The sequence below is a fragment of the Mizuhopecten yessoensis genome, unplaced genomic scaffold, assembly GCF_002113885.1.
Source record: "Mizuhopecten yessoensis strain PY_sf001 unplaced genomic scaffold, ASM211388v2 scaffold11145, whole genome shotgun sequence".
In the NCBI taxonomy this organism is placed as follows: domain Eukaryota; kingdom Metazoa; phylum Mollusca; class Bivalvia; order Pectinida; family Pectinidae; genus Mizuhopecten; species Mizuhopecten yessoensis.
Window position 1 is genome coordinate 1,883,673 of NW_018408902.1, and position 24,290 is coordinate 1,907,962.

The window sequence follows — 24,290 nt, forward strand, 5'->3', positions numbered from 1 at the left end:
CTTCCTGGATATAATATCATCGTTGTCAGTGGTTTAAACATTGTACTGCAACAAAACTTTTTAGAGGTAAGATCATTATTAATTGTTTTAATATTTGACTGCAACAAAACTTCGTGGAAGGTAGATTGTCGTTATTTTGAATATGCACGGCATCCTATGGCAGCAAAATAGAGTAGCAGGTAAAATCATAATTGTCTATATTTTGACGTCACTTTTCTGCAGTCTGAATGTATTGGCTTTGTGATGAAAAGTATCTATGGTTTAAGCGTCATTTAACAGTAGCAATCGACAAGGCAGTCAATTCCAAATTCGTCGTTGATACTATGACCTTAAAGTTAAAGTTAAATGAACGAAATGATCATATGTGCTCTTTGTGGGTTCGCATCGACAAAATCTATTATAATTGGTGATTTATTACTTCGTATTTCAGGTAATTGTTTTATATAACAAGATGGTTTGTTTCTGTTGATAGACTATCAGTCCGCGAGGTTAGCCTTAACCTTGAAACTGGAATTTATTCCGTCACTGTGTACATAACATATAAGTTGAAATACAAATTATATGTTGTAGGCCAAAGTTGTAAATGTGTATCTTCATAAAGGTGTTTAAAGGCACATTTCCTTTTCTCTATTTTTCTACACATGTTTCAGAACATTTTAGACACGACATCTCTTTTTTTTACCTTTAGAGTCCAACTGGTACTTCACGGTGAAATACTGTTGTATCGGAAAAATAAATATTAACAGGTGTTTATGAACTTTATATTTTTAATAATGTTGTGTGATCTGTGCGTCATCCTGCTGCAAGTAAGCTTCATGGTAACTAGGAATATAACTGTTTGATTCAAAATTAAATTCTACTTCGAGAATACTTGATTGGAAGCAAGGTTGGTATTGTAATTGAACGGTGCACCATACCATTGCAGCGAAGGCAGATGACATAGTCCAGGGATACAGAGAGAGTGAGCGTAGCCCCTGGGGTATCGATGATCTATTATTTCCCACTTGTGTATGGTCCAAGTATCAACCCACCGACGCATATTTTTTCGTGATAAATTCCTCATAAGAATTGAACTTACTTTTTGATGTGGCAGACCGTATTTGTACAAAGGACTACGGTTCAAACTCCAATCTGGTCGTGTATTTTTTCATCTCCTCATTCAATATTTTTATTTATTGCATTTCCCCACCTCGTTACAGTAAGTGGCCAGTGCTTTATTAAAATGTATGCAGCTCATAGTATCCATGCTACCATAATACCCCCTCACCTCGCCCCCTGCCGAAAAATAAATCAATAAAAAATAAAACTTGAAGGTTTGTCCATGTATTTTTTCAGAAGAATTGCCTTCCTAATGAACTAGTCATCACAACTGTGTTGTATAACCAATCAACAATGAATCCTCACTCATTTCGGTTGATAATCGTTAATGTTACACTGGTGATGTCACAATCACGGGAAGCAGTAAATCACGTGGATTGATTTGACCCTCAAAATAATAAAAAGCTGTGTACCAGCGAGAGACTTTGACAATCAGGCCTTGTTCTGATTTCAAAATATTCATGTAAGTAAAGAAAGGACAAAGATAATGTCGCTTAAATATGTGTTCCGTTATAGGTCAAGCATCTCCTTTTGGACCGTGGAACAGATGGCGACCATGGTGCTTCTGTGTCTGGGCAGGAAATTGTCCGTGCAGATGGTGGTTCGGAATACCGTTTTAGCCGCATCTTAAACTTTTTCAAGAAGATTTGTTCATCCGACATCACTTGAACTTCGTAGAGAACGAGGTTAGACCAGCATTCATCTTAACGATGTCAGACATATTGGATCCCCAGTGTTCTTCCTGAACGTTGACCAACCACGGGTTTACAAGACATAATAAAATGTTGAACTATAAACGATGTTTGTAATATTTTTGTAAAAGGCTGTCTCCACACTTAGTTGTATCAATGTGTATAAGTGAACGGTCGTTAACAGACTAAACATAGCGTATGTTCACGAGGAAAACAAAACATGTTCGTTGACGATTGAATAATTTGTTTTGATATACAAATAAATTTACACTTTTCCTTCATCTTAAAACTGTATAGTTTTCACTGTATTCTTTATGGTTGAGTGTGAACAGGACAAGTGTCATCAAACTCATAAAAATTTGCTGTTAAATATTTGGCAAAGAATATCTAGAAGAAAATGTCATGACCAAGTTTCACCTTACTATATATGGAGAAGTGTGATCAGGACGAGTGCCATGACTAAGTTTCACCGTACGCTATACGGTAAAGTGTGATCTGATCGAGTGCCATGACTAAGTTTCACCGTACGCTATAAGGTGAAGTGTGATCTTGACGAGTGCCATGACCAAGTTTCACCGTACACTATATGGTCGAGTGTGATCAGGACGAGAGTGACAACAAAGTTTCACTGTAATCTATATGGTAAAGTGTTGAAGTGTGATCAGGACAAGTGTCATGACAAAGTTACGCTGAACCTTATATGGTGAAGTGTTATCAGGACGAGTGTCATGACAAAGTTACAAAGTACTATATATGGTGAAGTGTGATCTGGACGAGTGTCACGGCAAAGTTACCATGTACTTTTTAGGGTGAAGTGTGATCTGGACGAGTGTCACGAAAAAGTTACCATGTACTCTTTATGGTGAAGTGTGATCTGGACGAGTGTCACGACAAAGTTACCATGAACTTTATAAGGTGAAGTGTGATCAGGACGAGTGTCACGACAAAGTTACTATGTTCTCTTTATGGTGAAGTGTGATCTGGACGAGTGTCACGACAAAGTTACCATGTACTCTTTATGGGGAAGTGTGATCTGGACGAGTGTCACGACCAAGTCACCATGTACTCTTTATTGTGAAGTGTGATCTGGACGAGTGTCACGACAAAGTAACCATGTCCACTTTAGGGGAAGTGTGACCTGGACGAGTGTCACGACAAAGTTACCATGTACTCTTTATGGTGAAGTGTGATCTGGACGGGTGTCACGACAAAGTTACACTGTACTCTTTATTGTGAAGTGTAATCTGGACGAGTGTCACGACAAAGTAACCATGTCCACTTTAGGGGAGGTGTGATCTGGACGAATGTCACGACAAAGTTACAATGTACTCTTTATGGTGAAGTGTGATCTTGACGAGTGTCACGACAAAGTTACCATGTCCTCTTTATGATGAAGTGTGATCTGGACAAGTGTCACAACAAAGTTTCACTGTAATCTATATGGTAAAGTGTTGAAGTGTGATCAGGACAAGTGTCATGACAAAGTTACGCTGAACCTTATATGGTGAAGTGTTATCAGGACGAGTGTCATGACAAAGTTACAAAGTACTATATATGGTGAAGTGTGATCTGGACGAGTGTCATAACAAAGTTACCATGTACTTTATATGGTGAAGTGCGATCAGGACGAGTGTCACGGCAAAGTTACCATGTACTCTTTCTGGTGAAGTGTGATCTGGACGAGTGTCACGAAAAAGTTACCATGTACTCTTTATGGTGAAGTGTGATCTGGACGAGTGTCACGACAAAGTTACCATGAACTTTATATGGTGAAGTGTGATCAGGACGAGTGTCACGACAAAGTAACCATGTACTCCTTATGATGAAGTATGATCTGGACGAGTGTCACGACAAAGTTACACTGTACTCTTTATGGGGAAGTGTGATCTGGACAAATGTCACGACAAAGTTACCATGTTCTCTTTATGGAGAAGTTTGATCTGGACGAGTGTCATAACAAAGTTACACTGTACTCTTTATGGGGAAGTGTGATCTGGACAAATGTCACGACAAAGTTACCACGTACTCTTTATGGAGAAGTATGATCTGGACGAGTGTCACGACAAAGTTACCATGTACTTTTTATGGTGAAGTGTGATCTGGACGAGTGTCACGACAAAGTTACCACGTACTCTTTATGGTGAAGTGTGATCTGGACGAGTGGCACGAAAAAGTAACCATGTCCACTTTAGGGGAAGTGTGATCTGGCCGAGTGTCACGACAAAGTTACCATGTACTCTTTATGGGGAAGTGTGATCTGGACGGGTGTCACGACAAAGTTACACTGTACTTTTTATGGTGAAGTGTGATCTGGACGAGTGTCATGACAAAGTTACACTGTACTCTAAATGGTGAGTTGTGATCTGGACGAGTGTCACGACAAAGTTACCATGTACTCTTTATGGTGAAGTATGATCTCGACGAGTGTCATGACAAAGTTACCAAGTACTCTTTATGGTGAAGTATGATCTGGACGAGTGTCACGACAAAGTTACCATTTACTCTTTATGGTGAAGTATGATCTCGACGAGTGTCAGGACAAAGTTACCAAGTACTCTTTATGGTGAGGTATGATCTGGACGAGTGTCACGACAAAGTTACCATGTACTCTTTATGTTGAAGTATGATCTGGACGAGTGTCACAACAAAGTTACAATGTACTCTTTATGGTGAAGAGTGATCTGGACAAGTGTCACGACAAAGTTACCATGTACTCTTTATTGTGAAGTCTGATCTGGACGAGTGTCACGACAAAGTTACCATGTACTCTTTATGGTGAAGTGTGATCTGGACGAGTGTCGCGACAAAGTTACAATGTACTATATATGGTGAAGTGTGATCTGGACGAGTGTCGTGACAAAGTTACCAAGTACTCTTTATGGTGAAGTATGATCTGGACGAGTGTCACGACAAAGTTACAATGTACTCTTTATGGTGAAGTGTGATCTGGACGAGTGTCACAACAAAGTTACAATGTACTCTTTAAGGTGAAGTGTGATCTGGACGAGTGTCACGACAAAGTTACCATGTAGTCTTTATGGTGAAGTATGATCTGGACGAGTGTCACAACAAAGTTACAATGTACTCTTTATGGTGAAGTGTGATCTGGACGAGTGTCACGACAAAGTTACACTGTACTCTAAATGGTGAAGTGTGATCTGGACGAGTGTCACGACAAAGTTGCCATGTACTCTTTATGGTGAAGTATGATCTGGACGAGTGTCAGGACAAAGTTACAATGTACTCTTTATGGTGAAGTGTGATCTGGACGAGTGTCACGACAAAGTTACCATCTTTTTATGGTGAAGTATGATCTGGACGAGTGTCACTACAAAGTTACCATGTTCTCTTTATGGTGAAGTGTGATCTGGACAAGTGTCACGCCAAAGGAAGTGTGATCTGGACGAGTGTCACGACAAAGTTACAATGTGCTCTTTATGGTGAAGTATGATCTGGACGAGTGTCACGACAAAGTTACACTGTACTCTAAATGGTGAAGTGTGATCTGGACGAGTGTCACGACAAGGTTACCATCTTTTTATGGTGAAGTATGATCTGGACGAGTGTCATGACAAAGTTACAATGTACTCTTTATGGTGAAGTGTGATCTGGACAAGTGTCACGACAAAGTTGCCATGTACTCTTTATGGTGAAGTATGATCTGGACGAGTGTCACGACAAAGTTACAATGTACTCTTTATGGTGAAGTGGGATCTGGACAAGTGTCACGACAAAGTTACCATGTACTCTTTATGGTGAAGTGTGATCTGGATGAGTGTCACGACAAAGTTACAATGTACTTGATATGGTGAAGAGTGACTTTGAAAGTGGGCCTAGGTCATTTTTGTTTACGCAACCTTTGTTAAGCTCCACAAAGAAAGCTACCACTACATCATGAATATTGTCCGTTCGTCTTCTGAAGTAGCCGTTTGAAGTTTTTGACATATTTGACCCCTGTAACAATGAAAGTTGGTCAAGGTCATTTTTATTTGCAATCTTTGTTGGGCTCCACCCTTCGGGCCAGGTAAGCTAATAAAACCAAACCACTGATCCGGTTTTTCGACTATCAATATTCCAATTTCGTTTATCTTGTCAAAACTGCATTACAATGCAAAACACTTATTGCAGCTTCATTATATAGGCTCACATATAGCTGTCCAGAAACCATTTTTTTTGTAAAGAATAACATAAGGATTTCTTTGTGAATCTATTACATAAATTTTTGGCTACATTTATTTTTAATTAAAAATGAACAAAAGTGCATATAGACATAGATGTACACATGTCACTGAAAACAAGCTCATCTACTTTCATATTTGACGCAAACTTTGTCATAAGTTTGAGAAAATGGAGTACTTTTTACTAAAAATGAACTTGTGTTCTGTGTATGCATAAACACTGTTTTTAAATGCGTGTCCGTTTCACATTAAGTTCATGAAATGCGTCAAGCAATTTTTTTTTAGCAATGTTCTGCCAAACTGATTCCCAAAAACTTGGGAATTCTCATTAGATATACAACCACCTAGAGATTCCTCGCTGTTTTAAGTTCATGTATTTCAAAGAGAGTTCCATTTATTTTTCTTCAAAACAAAGATGCAATTTGTACCAAATATGAACCTTTACATAACCTGCTTACTAAATAAGTTTAATGCATTTAAGCCATTACTATTTTTTGTGTCTGAATATTGCAGTATTTTTTTTTTTAAATGATCATTTCAATGTCTTCAGGGATTTTTTTCGAATATGATAATACTGTTCATCGCCCAAGATACAATGATTCCATTGGCTCTATATCAACTTAAACATTATGCCATTCAATGTAACTAACATATTGCACAGTTTTAAAATTTTTCTTAATCTCAATGACAGGAAATCAAAGACACTTAATCGGTACATCATTTTTTTCAAACTAAGATATGTACACTGTATTTCACAACATGAACATCATATTGTTCATTTCATTTTGTTCTGTAGTAAAAATAAACCAAACTGAACATTCACTGATCACTGTTCATCTGACGTTTACCCCTACAAGGGTAAATAAATATCCCGGACGTGACGTCATCGGCTAAAACACCAGAAGTGACAACGTGTACTGCCCTACCAAATGCCTCACTGGTTTTGTGGTGGAGCAGATTTCTGAAAGAAAAGTTACATAAATGTTTATTAGCTTTTAAACATATAGTGTTGGTTATATCAAAATATAGAACAGTCTGCATTAAAAATATAATTTTGGAGAACCATTTTTTGCTTTTCAATGTAACTTTTTTTTTTAAACTGATGCTTATATTAATTTATTTGCATGATTTGGTAATTAATAATTGCAATATTTTTAAAGATTTCCAAAACAAAATTCACAAGGATATTGAATATTAATGGACTGTTTGTTACTTATAACCGAGGTAATGTAGCAAGGGAGATAACTGGGGTTCATTTCATATCTGTCATGTTAGTTATGATACACATCAAAATACAATATGTACTTAACACATCCTGTTGCTACAGTTGCAGTCTGGGTCAATATTAATAATAATAATAATTTGAGGTTCTTATATACCGCTTTATCACAACCTAGTTCGAATGTCGTCTCAAAGCGGTTCACAAATTATTATCCGTGGTTATAGGGCCTTTGCAACCAGCCAATATCTTTCTCAACTCCCTAGGGAGTATACAACCGGAGCTGCCATTTCGGCGCACACAGCTAGCATTCAACAATTCTAGCACTGCCCAACCATGTACTCATTTACAGCTGAGTAGACTGGAACAAGCGGAGTAAAGTATCCTGCTCAAAGATACAACACATTGTTGTTCCGTGACTTGAACACGCAACCCTTCGGTCACAAGCCCGGCGTCCTACCACTAAACAACCGAGCCTCCTATATTCATGAAACTGTTCTCATGCTCAAGCAAGAATTCTGTACTCAAACCAATTTCCTTGTTACTTGCATAATTCATGCGATGATATGGTCAGAATTAATAAAAGTCAAGTCTAGCCATTGAAAATGGTTTTCTTTCAAATCTCCGACAAAAATGTTAACTTTTATGACTTTATCACCAGAATAAGAAACTGAACTTGAGCCAAAGCCGAGTATGAGATCAGTTTAATGGATACGGACCCTAATCTTCTATCATTTATCTTTAAATTTTGTAACCACCCCTTGGCTCCATCTCACTTTCTGCTCAATTGCAGAGTGTTCACCCATGTGAGGAAGCCAATGAGTTCTGTCTTTGGGTCAGTGTTCACCTATGTGAGGAAGCCAATGGGTTCTGTCTTTGGGTCAGTGTTCACCCATGTGAGGAAGCCAATGGGTTCTGTCTTTGGGTCAGTGTTCACCAATATGAGGAAGCCAATGGGTTCTGTCTTTGGGTCAGTGTTCACCTATGTGAGGAAGCCAATGGGTTCTGTCTTTGGGTCAGTGTTCACCCATGTGAGGAAGCCAATGGGTTCTGTCGTTGGGTCAGGACTTACCAATGTCATTAAAAATGGTATTTGTTATTTCCTGCTAAACGTTCAACGTTAAGGGTAAGCACAGCAAATGGTTTACCCGTTGTCAGTATACTATTACTGGGAGGTGTACTGTGTTGAATGCCTGTGTATAGTCTTTAAGTGAGATAACACACTAAAGTCAGTATCAGATCCACGTGAAGTCAGGCCAATGCACCCACATAACCTGCCCCCAGCACACAGCATACACTACACACATGGAGGCAAGCCCTTAAATCATCATAGTTGTTAATAGGACCCGAACCCAATAAAGCAAACTAAAAAGGATAAATAGTATTGAATTATATAAGTTGGTTTGGATACATTACAACACATTTCTCCCTTTCTCTTGTTTTAAATTAACTCATATCATTAACCCCTGAACTTTCATGATGAACTATTCCAATCTTTGAATTGGAAGAGTTCAAATGTGTCTTCAGGGTTGAATGAGTTAAGTTCTATCAGGGTACATCTAACAATCTGGACCTGATCTTTTCCTAATTATATTAGTCACCCAAAAGCCAGTTCAAACAACTTAACAAGTTCCCCCCACACATGCAAACAACTTAGTGGTTTTTTTCTCAAATACATGCCCCGGTTGCTCAAAGTTTGGTTAACATTAACTAGTGGTCAGTGAAAAATTCCAATTATTACCAACAAAATTCAGCTCTTACAAAATGGAATAAGTCTCCAAAACACATCAATTTCATTTTTGTCTCAACAAAACAAAACTAAGGCACTTATGATATGAGATGTTCTTGATTTTGTTGTATTCCTATCTAAAAGGTTTTTTAACCACTGGTTAACTCTTACCAGCCTCAGAGCAACTGGGGCCAGGCCTCAATAAACCATACCTGTGCTGGTGCATATCCGGGGGGAGCAACATCGGAGTATTTCGGCGGGGCAGCCGCTGGGTATCCTGCGGCGGCAGGTTGTTGATAGCCTTGTTGGGCTGGCTGTGGGTAGCCCTGCTGCGGGTAGCCCTGCTGTGGGGGGTAGCCCTGCTGTGGGGGGTAGCCCTGCTGTGGGGGATAGCCCTGGGGGTAGACAACATTCTGATTGGATGTTGTTGTCACAACAGAAGTTGTCCCATACTCTGGCTGTCCAAACCGTACGTAGTTCTGACGAGCACGTCGGCGTCGCAAGCATATGACACAGCTAACGATAGAAAAGAAGATGATGACCCAAATAGACCAGAACCCTGTGACAAAAAAAAACAGGAAAAACATTTAACACTTCAGGAGGGGACATAACTCTGCTACGATCTCAGGGCTCTGGGTGTGGTTATAAATAAATGAAATGTCTTGTAAAATACTTTTCAAAAGTAGATTTAGAATAATTTTTTTTTAGAAAACCTTGAATCATTATCCTTACCTAAATAGACTTTTGTTAAAGCTATTGACGTCTCCACATTGTATACCCCCCTTGTTAGTTGTTCACAAGTAAGTTTCGAAGCAGTTTTGAGAGGTCTGACTTAAATTAGACTGTTTATTCATATGATCAATTCTGTCATCCACAGCATGACAGCATTTTTGTTACAGTTCATGCAAGAATAAGACAACAGACAAACATGATTCCTTCCATTGAGGCTGCTAGTAGCATCATTTTAATATCTAATATTTCTTTTTAAATTTTGTTCTAGCGAGATCATTTGTGAAAGAAGATAAATTCCAATTTTCTACACTATCCCTTTGTTTCTTATACCAATGGCATTTGTCATGGACTAATACAGATTTTGAGAAATATTTGCACATAGTTTATCCTTCAGAACTTGAGAGTCAAGATAATTCTTCTGCTTGATATCTTCATATTATTACTAGTTATGATCATCTTGCTTCTGTATAACAAAAGGAACGACTTTAATTCCTGAAGGGTAACTTTCTTTCCTTCACAAGTCTTTTGGCTTTTGAAGTTTACATTTCACAGAATCATCAATACTCCAGGGTTTATGCTCAGTTTCGCTCTCTGCACCCCTGGAATACATCATGACAAAATTGAAGGCTCAGTGTGCACCATTATGTGGATCAGAAGAGAAAACTAGTTTGATACTTTGATGTACATCAACAGAATCTTTCGTTCATGCAACAGTAAATTTGACTGGCTCTGACGTTGGGTGTTGCTACTCTGTAATCTTCAGAAGGCAGGTATGGACCTAGCGATTGGTCAGGGTTTTTTTCACCCGAGACCGATTATATAGCTTGGCTAATGCCTTCAATTTTGCTATGACATATTCCAGAGGTGCAGAGTCCGGAAAGGGGGGCAACGCCTGGAGTATCGAGGATGATTTCATAGCTGATTTGGTACTAAACGAGCCTCTTCTTAGTATCAGGAATATCTGGAAAGATTAGTTCTGTTTGAACTTTTGACTAATAAATAACATAGTCAAGGTTTTCTATCAAAGATATTTCAAACTACACTGAGGTAGTGATACGGCGGTCATCCTACTTTTGAGCTATTAGGGTCTTATATCTACCATGATGAAACAGTCAGTGTCTTAGATCTTTGACGGGTGCAACATGCGGTGCAGGACACCAACCCCAGACACACACCCCCTCCTACCATAAATAACTACCACTTCTAATTTTAGTGGAAATTCATATTTTACTCCTCAGGCTCTCATATCGTCATTTCATACTGATTCTAAGATATTAAGAGGTAATCCTTGTGTATTGTGGTATTTCTTTCTATTCACTTTCAAAGAGCAACGTAAAGAAATGACAAGAAGGTTTTCCAGAAGCTCTCTGGATACTTTTTCCAAGAAGCCAAATGTTATTGATCTCTAATAAGCAGAATATCACTTTATGGTATTGTTGACTGATTGATGCTTTTTTATACTTATAAATACTGATATGGAAAGACATTGTTTGCAGATTAAAATTTAGAGCATATTCTTTGTCAAAAGTATGGGTTAGTTTTTTTAGCGAAACAGACAATGATTTCTAGAGTACAACCCAGCAGGCACACAACAATTATTCAACGTTGAAATGAAGTTGTAATTTGGTCGTGACGTTGATAAACGTTACATCAACTTCGATTCAATGTTATTTTTTCAATGTTGAAATGTTGTTGTAATATGACGTTTAAACAATGTTGATTAATTTCATTTTTATCAATCTTATTAACATTGCTGAATCTCAACGTTAATCAACGTCGATTCAACGACCTGTTTTCAATTGTTAATGATATCCTATATTTTATATTTGGTTATTATATATAGAAACATAACGATTTTCATGGTCATAGGTAAAAAAAAAATGAAAGTATCATAATTGTGCAAGCATTATCTACTGGGGGATTTGAAATCATGTTGTTGAACTTATGGGGAAATTGAAAGAATTAATTAAAATCTGGAGTCGTTTTCTTGGTCCGAAAGAAGGTTGAATGGTTAATGTACAATTCAACGTCGAGCTTCAACGTTTAGTCAACGTCGTGCTTCAACGTTGAATTCTGGTACGTTATTTCAACTTTCAAAATCAAATATAAATTAAACGTTTAAACATCGTTGAGCTTCAACGTTGAATAAACGTTTATTCAACGTATATGTGCCTGCTGGGAAGGTTAAACATGATACATTTATGCTTTCCTTATACTATGTCATCAACAATACGTACACCAGTACTGGTAGACAAAGGTTTGGTAACAACAGATATCGGAGAAGTCGCTGCAGCAATAGGCACCATCTGTAACATAAACAATAATATTATCTGTCGAGACCAGAGTCAGCGGGACTAAAACGGTAAAATTTATCATCGAAAATAACATTTTAGAAAATTTGCCACAAAACTTAAAACATTCTCTTAACTTGTTCACCCCTGAAATCTCATAATGAACTATTCCTACCTCTGAATTGGAAGAGTTCAAATGTGTCTTCAGAGGTGAATGAGTTAATTACACTAATTAAAAGTGTCTGAATGCATATTTCATAAATGCTGGAATCAGTCAAATCATAACTTTGCAACCCATGACTACTCACTCATACAATAACACTTGTAGGTTTATCTTTAATGTAAACGAGCCTCTCATTGTTCATGAACACCAGCCAAAAAAACCCACAAAAGTTTCAATCCCGTAAAAATATGTCCATATACAACAAAGTTAACGGTGTGGTTACGCATATCTCTTTAAACTTTTCAGTCTATTGAATCATTTATAGAACTGATTTCCTATTTCCAGGGCATGAAAAATACGGCAATAGTATGTATGGTATTATCCCATGAATAAACTTGCTTATTACACTCGGGTGTAGTACATTGTAACGGCTTGTATTTTCTAATCGCAATAACCTACCATAGTAACCTGTAATACCCTTGTATACGCTGTAACAAGATGTCCGAAAGGATTGATATGGTCTATGAAAATGTAGATCACACTAGTAAAGTTAATGTACCCTATGTTTATAAATGACGTACATATACATTGAAAGACATGTTTGATGAAGATAAATACTTCAGATAGGACATGTATAGATGTAAATAGAAACAGACCCATCAAAATTTGATTTGATTATAAACAAGATAGACCACGCGATTGATCAGTCTAGGGCTGCAACGATACATTAACAGGGCGTTACAATACTTTGGTCACGATACAAAATTTTAAATAAGTAGAAGCAAAGTGAAAAGATATGTTTCAAATCTTTAATGGCGATATTACAACTGGAAACAGGCCTGGTCCAACATGGGCATGACTTGTTTCACACAATAAGTGTGTGCATGCCGAGCTGTCATGTTGGGACAGATATGAGTAGGCTAAATTCAGAAACAACAATATCTGGAAAAAATCGTTTGTGTATCATGACCTCCCCGAAAATATTGTGTATCGTATGGTATTAAAAATATCGCGCTAAATTGTCGCACAATATATCATTGCAGCCATATTGGTCACTCGTCAATAGGGAATGTCATCTGTTGATTGGCTAATGATGCCTCCAATCCATTATACAATCTTATATACCTAAAAAGCACCTTCATTTCAGCACAGCAGTTGTTTTCAATATATTGTTTGTTTTTATTTTGTTTATCGTCCTCTTAAACAGCTACAGGTCATTTAAAGACATGCCTCCATGTTTGTAGTGTTTGCATGCTTGTGTGTGTGTGTGCTGGAGGCAGGCTTAAATATTTAGTCAATTATGACTCAGTTTTTGTCTTCGGTATATTAACACCTTGTCAATGTACAGAGTTGGCCTTAGTAGATTTAAACAATTGAGAGCTACTCACCTCCATAACACCAGGTGCTAGAATATGGGTAGTCGCTGTTGATGCACAGAATGTCGCCCTAAAACAGATCTTACTTTTATTAACTATGCTTAATTAGGTAAAACAAAAACACCTTCAACGCATTAAAAACTCGTTAATTAAAAGACTTATTAATGCAGTAATGATAAACCAAACGATTGAGGAGATCTCTAAGAAGTGTGACATGTACAAGGTTGTCAGAATGTTGACAACGACCATTTACCCAGTAAAGGGTAAGTTCGTTGGAGACTGAAGAATTTAGCCAGTAGATTAATACAGTGTTTCTAAGTGTGGCGGAACTGGACTGGGTCAAGAATAGATAGATAAATTGTCCGTCTAGAGTTCAGAGGGTCCCAGGTTCGAACCCCAGTCGGACCGTTGCATTTCTTTTTCTCACGTTACAAATTTGGTGCCCAACAAAATATTTCCACGGAAGGTGGTATAGGGTCTCCTGTGTCTTCGAGGTCAAAGACTTGATATATAAGATGGAGGAATGTGGCGGAACTGGGCTGGGTCGACCAACGGCGACAAGAAAGCTCATTGGTAGACCATCTGTCTAGAGTTTGGTGGGTCCCAGGGTCTGGCTGTTGCATTTTTCATTCTCTTGTTACATTAAAATGGAGATCGTATATTAGAGTAGAGTGTTAAGGGTGTTCTCAGCCAGTTTAAAGTACACATGTACATTTAGCCTGTAGTATAACAGTGTAGTAGATGTAGGGGTTATCAGTCAGTTGACCATGTACATTTAGCCAGTGGTATGAAAGTGTAGTAGATGTAGGGGTTATCAGTCATTTGACAATGTACATTTAGCCAGTAACATGACAGTGTAGTAGATGTAGGGGTTATCAGTCAGTCGACCATGTACATTTAGCCAGTAGTATAACAGTGTAGTAGATGTAGGGGTTATCAGTCAGTTGACCATGTACATTTAGCCAGTAGTATAACAGTGTAGTAGATGTAGGGGTTATCAGTCAGTCGACCATGTACATTTAGCCAGTAGTATAACAGTGTAGTAGATGTAGGGGTTATCAGTCAGTTGACCATGTACATTTAGCCAGTAGTATAACAGTGTAGTAGATGTAGGGGTTATCAGTCAGTCGACCATGTACATTTAGCCAGTAGTATAACAGTGTAGTAGATGTAGGGGTTATCAGTCAGTTGACCATGTACATTTAGCCAGTAGTATAACAGTGTAGTAGATGTAGGGGTTATCAGTCAGTCGACCATGTACATTTAGCCAGTAGTATAACAGTGTAGTAGATGTAGGGGTTATCAGTCAGTTGACCATGTACATTTAGCCAGTAGTATAACAGTGTAGTAGATGTAGGGGTTATCAGTCAGTCGACCATGTACATTTAGCCAGTAGTATAACAGTGTAGTAGATGTAGGGGTTATCAGTCAGTTGACCATGTACATTTAGCCAGTAGTATAACAGTGTAGTAGATGTAGGGGTTATCAGTCAGTTGACCATGTACATTTAGCCAGTAGTATAACAGTGTAGTAGATGTAGGGGTTATCAGTCAGTTGACCATGTACATTTAGCCAGTAGTATAACAGTGTAGTAGATGTAGGGGTTATCAGTCAGTCGACCATGTACATTTAGCCAGTAGTATAACAGTGTAGTAGATGTAGGGGTTATCAGTCAGTTGACCATGTACATTTAGCCAGTAGTATAACAGTGTAGTAGATGTAGGGGTTATCAGTCAGTCGACCATGTACATTTAGCCAGTAGTATAACAGTGTAGTAGATGTAGGGGTTATCAGTCAGTTGACCATGTACATTTAGCCAGTAGTATAACAGTGTAGTAGATGTAGGGGTTATCAGTCAGTCGACCATGTACATTTAGCCAGTAGTATAACAGTGTAGTAGATGTAGGGGTTATCAGTCAGTTGACCATGTACATTTAGCCAGTAGTATGACAGTGTAGTAGATGTAGGGGTTATCAGTCAGTCGACCATGTACATTTAGCCAGTAGTATAACAGTGTAGTAGATGTAGGGGTTATCAGTCAGTTGACCATGTACATTTAGCCAGTAGTATGACAGTGTAGTAGATGTAGGGGTTATCAGTCAGTCGACCATGTACATTTAGCCAGTAGTATAACAGTGTAGTAGATGTAGGGGTTATCAGTCAGTTGACCATGTACATTTAGCCAGTAGTATGACAGTGTAGTAGATGTAGGGGTTATCAGTCAGTCGACCATGTACATTTAGCCAGTAGTATAACAGTGTAGTAGATGTAGGGGTTATCAGTCAGTTGACCATGTACATTTAGCCAGTAGTATAACAGTGTAGTAGATGTAGGGGTTATCAGTCAGTCGACCATGTACATTTAGCCAGTAGTATAACAGTGTAGTAGATGTAGGGGTTATCAGTCAGTTGACCATGTACATTTAGCCAGTAGTATAACAGTGTAGTAGATGTAGGGGTTATCAGTCAGTTGACCATGTACATTTAGCCAGTAGTATAACAGTGTAGTAGATGTAGGGGTTATCAGTCAGTTGACCATGTACATTTAGCCAGTAGTATAACAGTGTAGTAGATGTAGGGGTTATCAGTCAGTTGACCATGTACATTTAGCCAGTAGTATAACAGTGTAGTAGATGTAGGGGTTATCAGTCAGTTGACCATGTACATTTAGCCAGTAGTATAACAGTGTAGTAGATGTAGGGGTTATCAGTCAGTTGACCATGTACATTTAGCCAGTAGTATAACAGTGTAGTAGATGTAGGGGTTATCAGTCAGTTGACCATGTACATTTAGCCAGTAGTATAACAGTGTAGTAGATGTAGGGGTTATCAGTCAGTTGACCATGTACATTTAGCCAGTAGTATAACAGTGTAGTAGATGTAGGGGTTATCAGTCAGTTGACCATGTACATTTAGCCAGTAGTATGACAGTGTAGTAGATGTAGGGGTTATCAGTCAGTTGACCATGTACATTTAGCCAGTAGTATAACAGTGTAGTAGATGTAGGGGTTATCAGTCAGTCGACCATGTACATTTAGCCAGTAGTATAACAGTGTAGTAGATGTAGGGGTTATCAGTCAGTTGACCATGTACATTTAGCCAGTAGTATGACAGTGTAGTAGATGTAGGGGTTATCAGTCAGTTGACCATGTACATTTAGCCAGTAGTATAACAGTGTAGTAGATGTAGGGGTTATCAGTCAGTCGACCATGTACATTTAGCCAGTAGTATAACAGTGTAGTAGATGTAGGGGTTATCAGTCAGTCGACCATGTACATTTAGCCAGTAATATAACAGTGTAGTAGATGTAGGGGTTATCAGTCAGTCCACCATGTACATTTAGCCAGTAGTATAACAGTGTTGTAGATGTAGGGGTTATAAGTCAGTTGACCATGTACATTTAGCCAGTAGTATGACAGTGTAGTAGATGTAGGGGTTATCAGTCAGTTGACCATGTACATTTAGCCAGTAGTATAACAGTGTACTAAGATGTAGGGGTTATCAGTCAGTTGACAATGTACATTTAGCCAGTAGTATAACAGTGTAGTAGATGTAGGGGTTATAAGTCAGTTGACAATAGACAGTAGTAAATCGGTGTAGTGGGTGATGCGGTTATCAGTTGAGTGTTCATCATTTTAGTGGCTATTTTTTTCATTAACTAAGTTGACATTAGCTGGCTGTCTTTTGTCAGCATTGTCAAATGACTTACCGGGATGGGGATGGGTGGTGTGGGTTGGTTATTGGTCAGATGAGTATTTTGCAATTAATATGGGCATTGCAGAACTGGCCGCGCTCCGATTATAGTGCGATATTTGTAGATGCGTGTAATGACTTGTACAAATATCGGCCAGTTGACAATTCACATCTAGCCTTTTCCTTTTTTGTATAAAATAATATATATAACGAGTGTTTAATATATTGTTAGTTATATGTTGACGTGGGCAACTTGTTCAACAACACCCGCACGTGATGCTTTGTAACATAAACAAATACTGTTGGACATTGTTTTCTTAACAATGATATTACTTCCCTTGTTATTGCAAGACAGTCTACGTACCTTTACATGATAAAGAAGTCCGGTCAAGATGACCAGTAAGGACTCAGTCCAGCCCATGTCGCTATTGTTTTGATTCTGTCTGGATTCCGAGGTACGGCCCGTTGTGTCTATTTCTCATCCAGCACACCAGTAGATGAGATTTTATACTTCCTGTTTACCGTGACGGCTTTCCCCACATGACACGCCAGGTCATATGACCCTGTGCAGGTTATCTCGTCACGTTACTTTCCGTTATCTCATGTCGTACACTCCTTGATCTATGTTATAACATCACATCGTTTCATCACCTAACTCATGTAATATTTCTTTATTTTTAATGATCTTTATAAATTTTACAATGATACGTTTAACTCCTGAATTACGTAACAATTAAGATGCCGATATAAGTATACGTCTCTGATATTATAACCATTCCAGGTTAACAGTTGAGATGCTTTTATTTATTTAGGAATCGAAGACATAACGATTTGTTGTTAATAATACCACGGACTTAGATAATCTAATCTAATTCCGTGATAATACAGTACAAAGACGTTCAACAATTTGGACTTGTGCAAGTCTATTGTCATTTACTTAAAATAAGAAAAGGATAGGCATACTTTTGCTGGGTGGCGAATCGATCTTAGTGGACTCCGAAGTCTCGATTCATCGGTCGAACGTGTAAAAGGTATTTGGTCACATCACGTGCATTTTCTTCATATTTTCTTTTTTATTTCACTCGGACCAGAGACTGCTCAGACGTACGCTTTAGTGGTGTGTTACAATATTCCACTAATTCAAGGCGGATATGAGTGATTAATAAAATCAGTGGATCAAATTTGTTTCGTAATTGTGGTCAAATAAGTATTTAATATATATAGACATGTGAAATAAGTGCTACTCGATATCAGTGATAACACGATATACATAATATATATGTGTTATATTAATTGTATATATATTGTGTTAGAATTTTTTTCATAAAAAGAATTAAGTTTTTAAGTCATGCTAATTTCCTACGAATTTTCTTTCGATACATCCTTTATAGGGATTATAAATTTTGAAATTAAAAACTAATTTTTCTTACGTCTTACTAATTTTAATTAATTGTTTCACGTTCGTATTTAAATAATTATTTCTTTGTGAAGATTGAATGGCGTTATATGATGCCCCGCCTTGGGGCCAGTTCGGACAGACAGTCTGGGCAGAGACATATAAAGCCAGTATATATAGTCTCTTGTCTGGGGTAAGTTCGACTCACGTTGGAAACAGCATAATTATGACCTCAGTCATTAGCCCGCAACGTTAGATTTCCCGCCAATTTCACGATGTTGCATGAGTCGCCTATGCCCCGGTATCATGGGCCGAACCTGCCCCTAACTATTTCAAGAAGTTCGTATATTACAGCAATACACAAGTCAGCGCTAGGCTTTTATGTATACCATCATGTGAAGCTGTCAATGTGCTACACGTATGATATAAATAAGGAACAATTCGATTTACAGAAAGTTCGCAAAACTAGAAGGAAGTGAGGTCATGATTTTCTTTTTCCTTCAAATTTTAAGTAACTTCCTCCGTTTAAATAACATATCTTCGTCATTTTTCAAGCGAGTGTCCCGCCCAGGAAACTTAACTGCTATAACTGTATAAGATACATAACTGTATAAGTTCTTCAAAGTTATAACATTTATACAAGACTATTTTTTTTTAATTTTGCACTCTTTGTCCTGAAAAAAACCCACAGGTTCGAAAGCTCGCGAAATATGTTCAATTACATCAGGGACGTATATACTGTCCCTGATAACATTTACTGTTTGTGTTCAAAAAACTTTGCAATTATTATTTATACGAAACCGATGAATCTCATGAATTCCAAATTACATATTTATTATTTTGCTATCGCCAATAAATTAGTGATATCACCTAACCATTATACAACGTCATCCCCTAATCATTATAGTGATATTACCAATAAATGATCAACTTTCTGTCGCATTTCCCCACATTTTTCATCTCTGACCTCAGTGTTCTGCATGGTCGAGTGAGAATGACCCCTTCCACTATTTAGACGTACAGATACGCCTCGTCTCTCGAAGTTTTGTTCACGCCGCGTTTACACGAACAACTATCAAATTATATATTTTCTCATTATGTTAAGATTTTTAATATTAATTCACTTGACCTCACGTATTCCAGGTGCAGTATTTACTATAATTAGCATTCGGTTACAAGCTAACCGAGGGGATATGCAATTACAACTATATTTATGTATTCTTTATTGTTTACTTATTTCATGGTGACTGTTTTTCTTTGTTTTATGTTGTAATATGTAAATGTTCATGTTCCTGTCTTGATAAAGGAGCAGATCGCCCTGAAAATTTGACACATTTCTTTGTCTGCACTATCCGTTGTTACTTCTTTGCCAATAAATGAAAGTGATGTAAATAACAAATATTTCGGGTTTTTTTTATGATTTTTCGTAATCTGGTGCTAACAGAGAGCATTTTTATTCCTCTCGTGAAGCTGGCTGTAACACACTTTTAACAGCATTTAGAAATTCAGTAGAATATACAAAATGTACATGTATCTGACAATTTCGGCGCTGCTATTGTTGCGACCTTGCTTTCAATTGTTGATGTGACGTCATTTCTGTCGTTGGTATGCTCACATATGACAACGGTAATTTTGCGAGACCAACGGACAAATCAAATTAGTCGCGTTACATTTTTGTGTCCAACTTACGGAATGGCAAAATTTCCTATTTGAATATTCAGATTCATTGTGCACTCAGCTGAGACTAAGTAAAATATAAAACAAACGTCATGCGCTTGTTTGTACAAAAGTCGAAAATGTATTTTTGTTGACAATATATTCAACAACACAAGATATTTTAACATGAGCGCTTAGTTCATCGTAGATACAGTATACGCCATTAACGGTCAGCAAATGGCCTTTTTGAAAATTTCGTTATTGATCAAGCACTTATAAGCTTTTACTTCTTAAAAATATAGAGGTTTAATTTTAGAAAAAGATGATTTTTGGGCTTCTCTGCTCGAAGTCACTTATATATATTATATATAAAATGTTTGCTAAAGTTCAGATCATTTTTTAAAATTGACAAATACTAGTTCAATAACTTTTATATACTTTTTTCTCATACTTTACACTAATTGTTTCTTCTATCCAGGTTAACAGTATGAATTTGGGCATATTTTTAAGCAATTATGTACTAACTTCCTTCATCATTTATGAAAAAACGCATCCATTCCTGTATAAAGTAAATGATAACTTTTATTAAAATTGATTTATATTTCTAATAAATGTAAAAACATTTTTGGAGCTAATTAGATTTTTGTCAGAAATTAGTAATAAACATGCATTAAATTGGCTTGAATTTGGCAAGAGTTACTCCCCTTTGCAGAACTCTCTAGTTTAGTTTACAACCACAATTAATTTTACTATATGTTACTACCAAAGACAAAAATGAAATTAAATTATTTTAAAACTTTGCGCAGGGTCTGGTTCCTATTTCATATTGTATTTCTATTCAAACTGAACATACAGTGAGCTGGAAAGTACCTCATGACCGGCATTTAAGAAAGATAATTTCATTTGAATGTCACTACCCTGCTTGTATAGGGGGAAATACCAAAAATCACAAAATATCACTACTCAAGCCTCATCACTCATTGTGTCCTGCTGCCAATACAAACTTGGAAACTGTGTCAAATAAAATTTAATCACTAGAATAGATATTGTTAAAACAATTCTACGTAAAAAATTGTACATATCTGTCATAGATCAGACAGGAAAAAATATTTAGATTATGCTGCAGCAGAGGTGGCAGACAGAAAGGATTCTGCTGGAATCAAATAACAGTTAGCAGGGGCGGTCCGGAAATGTTTCAGGGGGGGGGGGGGATAATAAGGTAGTTACAAAACAAATGGTAACACATGGTTTACAAAATGGATTCCAGTTTCATGTTTCTTTGACCGCCTCAATGGTTTTGTGGTAGCACTCTCCCCTTGAGTGTGCTAGGTCTTGGGTTCGAACCCCCGGCGGGTCAAACTTAAGACTTGAAAATTGGTATTTGCTGCTCTCTGGCAAGAGCAAAAAAACAACCTGAAAAGGGGTAAACATTTCAAAACATGTAAAAAAAAAAGTCAAAATTGTAAAGAAAATATAAAGGGCTGGGTATTGGATTTAGCATGTTGATTATAATCAGAATGAATGATAAATCAATTGGATTTTGGCATCACAGTAGCAAAAAGGTTATGTTGAGGAAAATTTGAAAATAAAGTTTAAACATTTCAAATATGAATATATAATATTGAAGAACGAAAAACGTTTAAAATGGAAGGTGTCACCTGACCCGATAATACTCCACTGATCCGCCTCTGGTTAGTTATTCATGATGAGGTCAACCTTACCTGTGTAAACAAATCTATGTTCCATTTTTCAGATATGAATATACTAAGCATATACTTAACATTTTTTACCACAAGTAAATCTATCAGAAATGGGAAATTAGTGAAAACTTTAATAAAATAATTTCTTAATTTTCTCATTTAAACCAAAGAAAAACCATCATAAAATGTGTTTTGAAAAAAATCCATTTCGAAAATAGAGTCTTGTAAATGTTTAAATCGTCCAATCAAAACTCTTTTCAAGGAAACACAACAACATATCATGATTATAATGTATTCTAAGTTTTAAAGAGATCCGTTGAAAAATGTAGGAGGAGGTTGCCTGACAAAAATCAAATACTGAAATGAACAAAGGGCAATAACTGTTGAAAAAATTGTCGAATCTAAATTCATTTAAGGGAGACACAACTTCACAAATTTGACGGGCGTATACAAATAGTCACATGACCCATTATTTACAGTTCAATGATATTTTGTGAAATTGGTTAAGTTTTATATGTCCAAGTTCATTTCACAGATATCATATGTCCACTGTTATGTAGCTTGATGTTGGTGTGCATCATAGGGGACCTGTAATCATGTGATAAATAGGTCACTTCGACCTACATTTCATGTTCATGAATTTATGTCCAAGTTCATTTCTCAGATACTATGTGCCCTTCTAACCTGTTTTTGAAAATACACTGTTTCCATATTGAATAATTTTTAGGTGAAACAACTGTAACGTATTTTAGCAATTCTAAGTTATCGTCAATTTATGATTGTTGTCTGTCTATTTGGCAAGAGTTCTTAGGGTTTTTTAACAGGAACATGGGACAGGCACATAAAGAATGTGGCGGGGCTAAACATGTTTGTGAGCACTCAACCGTCTAACCTGGGACATTGCTTGTTTAAACATCAGGCTTATGTGAGTCTATGTAAATATTTTATTATGGAATTATATATTAAACTTTTTTTGTCTGGGTCAACTTTTTGCAATCCCTCAGAATCACATTTGGCATTTCTTTAACATTTCAACTCTATGTTCCCTGGTTTAGTCCTAAAATATTCTCTTTTATTCAGGAGGTAACTGTGTTGTATTTTACGCTTTGCGGACGTAAATCATACATTTTACTGTCACAAATTGACGCAAAGCTTAAAATAAAATACAGTTACCTTGCATTTCCAATTTAATGCAATACTAAACAAAATATCTAGGTGTTTTTTTTTATTTGGATAAAAGTTGCCTAATCTTAAATTCCGTGAAATGTTGTTGACTCCTTTGACACATAAAGTCATAGCACATTATGATTATAGAAACACTTCCGGTGCAAAAGGTTTACATCGGACAGTTTTGGGATTTGTTTATGCTACAAATTTGGATGAAATCAGGTAAAAATAGTTTTAGGTAGGCAGTTTTATTCATTTAACATATTCATGGGGAAAATATGACATATTGGAATCCGTTATGGCTACTCCTTACATCCTTGTAAGAAGACCCTTAGTTACGGTATGCAGATTGTGGAATTTAAGCAGTGTGTTGCCACTCAAATCCAATGATACAACACATTGCATAATAAAGTGTACTTACACATTTGAGACCACTAGAAAACAAAACATTTTTTTTGAAAAAGAAAAAGGTAAAATTGAAGTTTAATTTAGTTTAGGTGGCTCCACACATCGTCATCAGCGTCCATTTTCGTGACGTACTTCCGGAAAAAGTACAGCTCGGACTCATTCACCGTGTCGTCATTTCCGTATTGCGTATCGGGCATTCAATATCGTAGTGCAAATTATAGTAACCCCTGTGTCGTTTTTGGTTAAACGGTCAAACCGATCGAACCACTGTTGTTCGTTTATTAAATAAGGTCGGACCTAGTAATCTGATGCTGCTTTTAGGCGAGCCTTGAGAACTGCATACACATTTGCAGGTCCGCCAGGATTTATACCCGAAATTGTTACATTTATAAACGGTCAAACCGGTTGTTCCGCATAAACGAACAGGCCCCTGGTAAACAATAGAACACGTGCGTGCCGATGATATGTCAACACCCGATATCGAGATTTTACCGGGAAATGTACTTCAGGTAAACGGACTCACGGGAAGACAGTGACATGAGACCAGACGACCTCAAGAAGGTAATATAGGAAACACATGGAATGCGGACGTACCGACCTCACATGTGCATATCACATGCTTACACGAGTTCATAAGCTCGAGGTCGTTACGATTTTCGCTGTAATCGTGTTTACAAATGTAGTCTACTTACTCTGTGTAAATAATGTTTTGTAAAATATCAAGATACCTATGAAATGGATGTGTGAGTGCACGTGAGAACGGCATACCAATTGCGATAGCCTCTGGTCACATA

At 37.2% G+C, this 24,290-nt stretch overlaps 1 protein-coding gene across 1 annotated transcript; it reads right to left on the reverse strand.

The window, feature by feature from the left end:
- Positions 1-5,988: 5,988 nt before the first annotated feature.
- Positions 5,989-17,737, reverse strand: LOC110466784 (protein shisa-5-like). The gene is made up of 5 exons (XM_021523541.1): positions 17,534-17,737; positions 13,491-13,548; positions 11,886-11,954; positions 9,129-9,475; positions 5,989-6,929 (listed from the first exon to the last, which is right to left on the reverse strand). The coding sequence occupies exons 1-5, from the start codon at positions 17,588-17,590 to the stop codon at positions 6,903-6,905; spliced, it is 558 nt and encodes a 185-aa protein (XP_021379216.1). The 5' UTR covers positions 17,591-17,737; the 3' UTR covers positions 5,989-6,902.
- Positions 17,738-24,290: the final 6,553 nt, after the last annotated feature.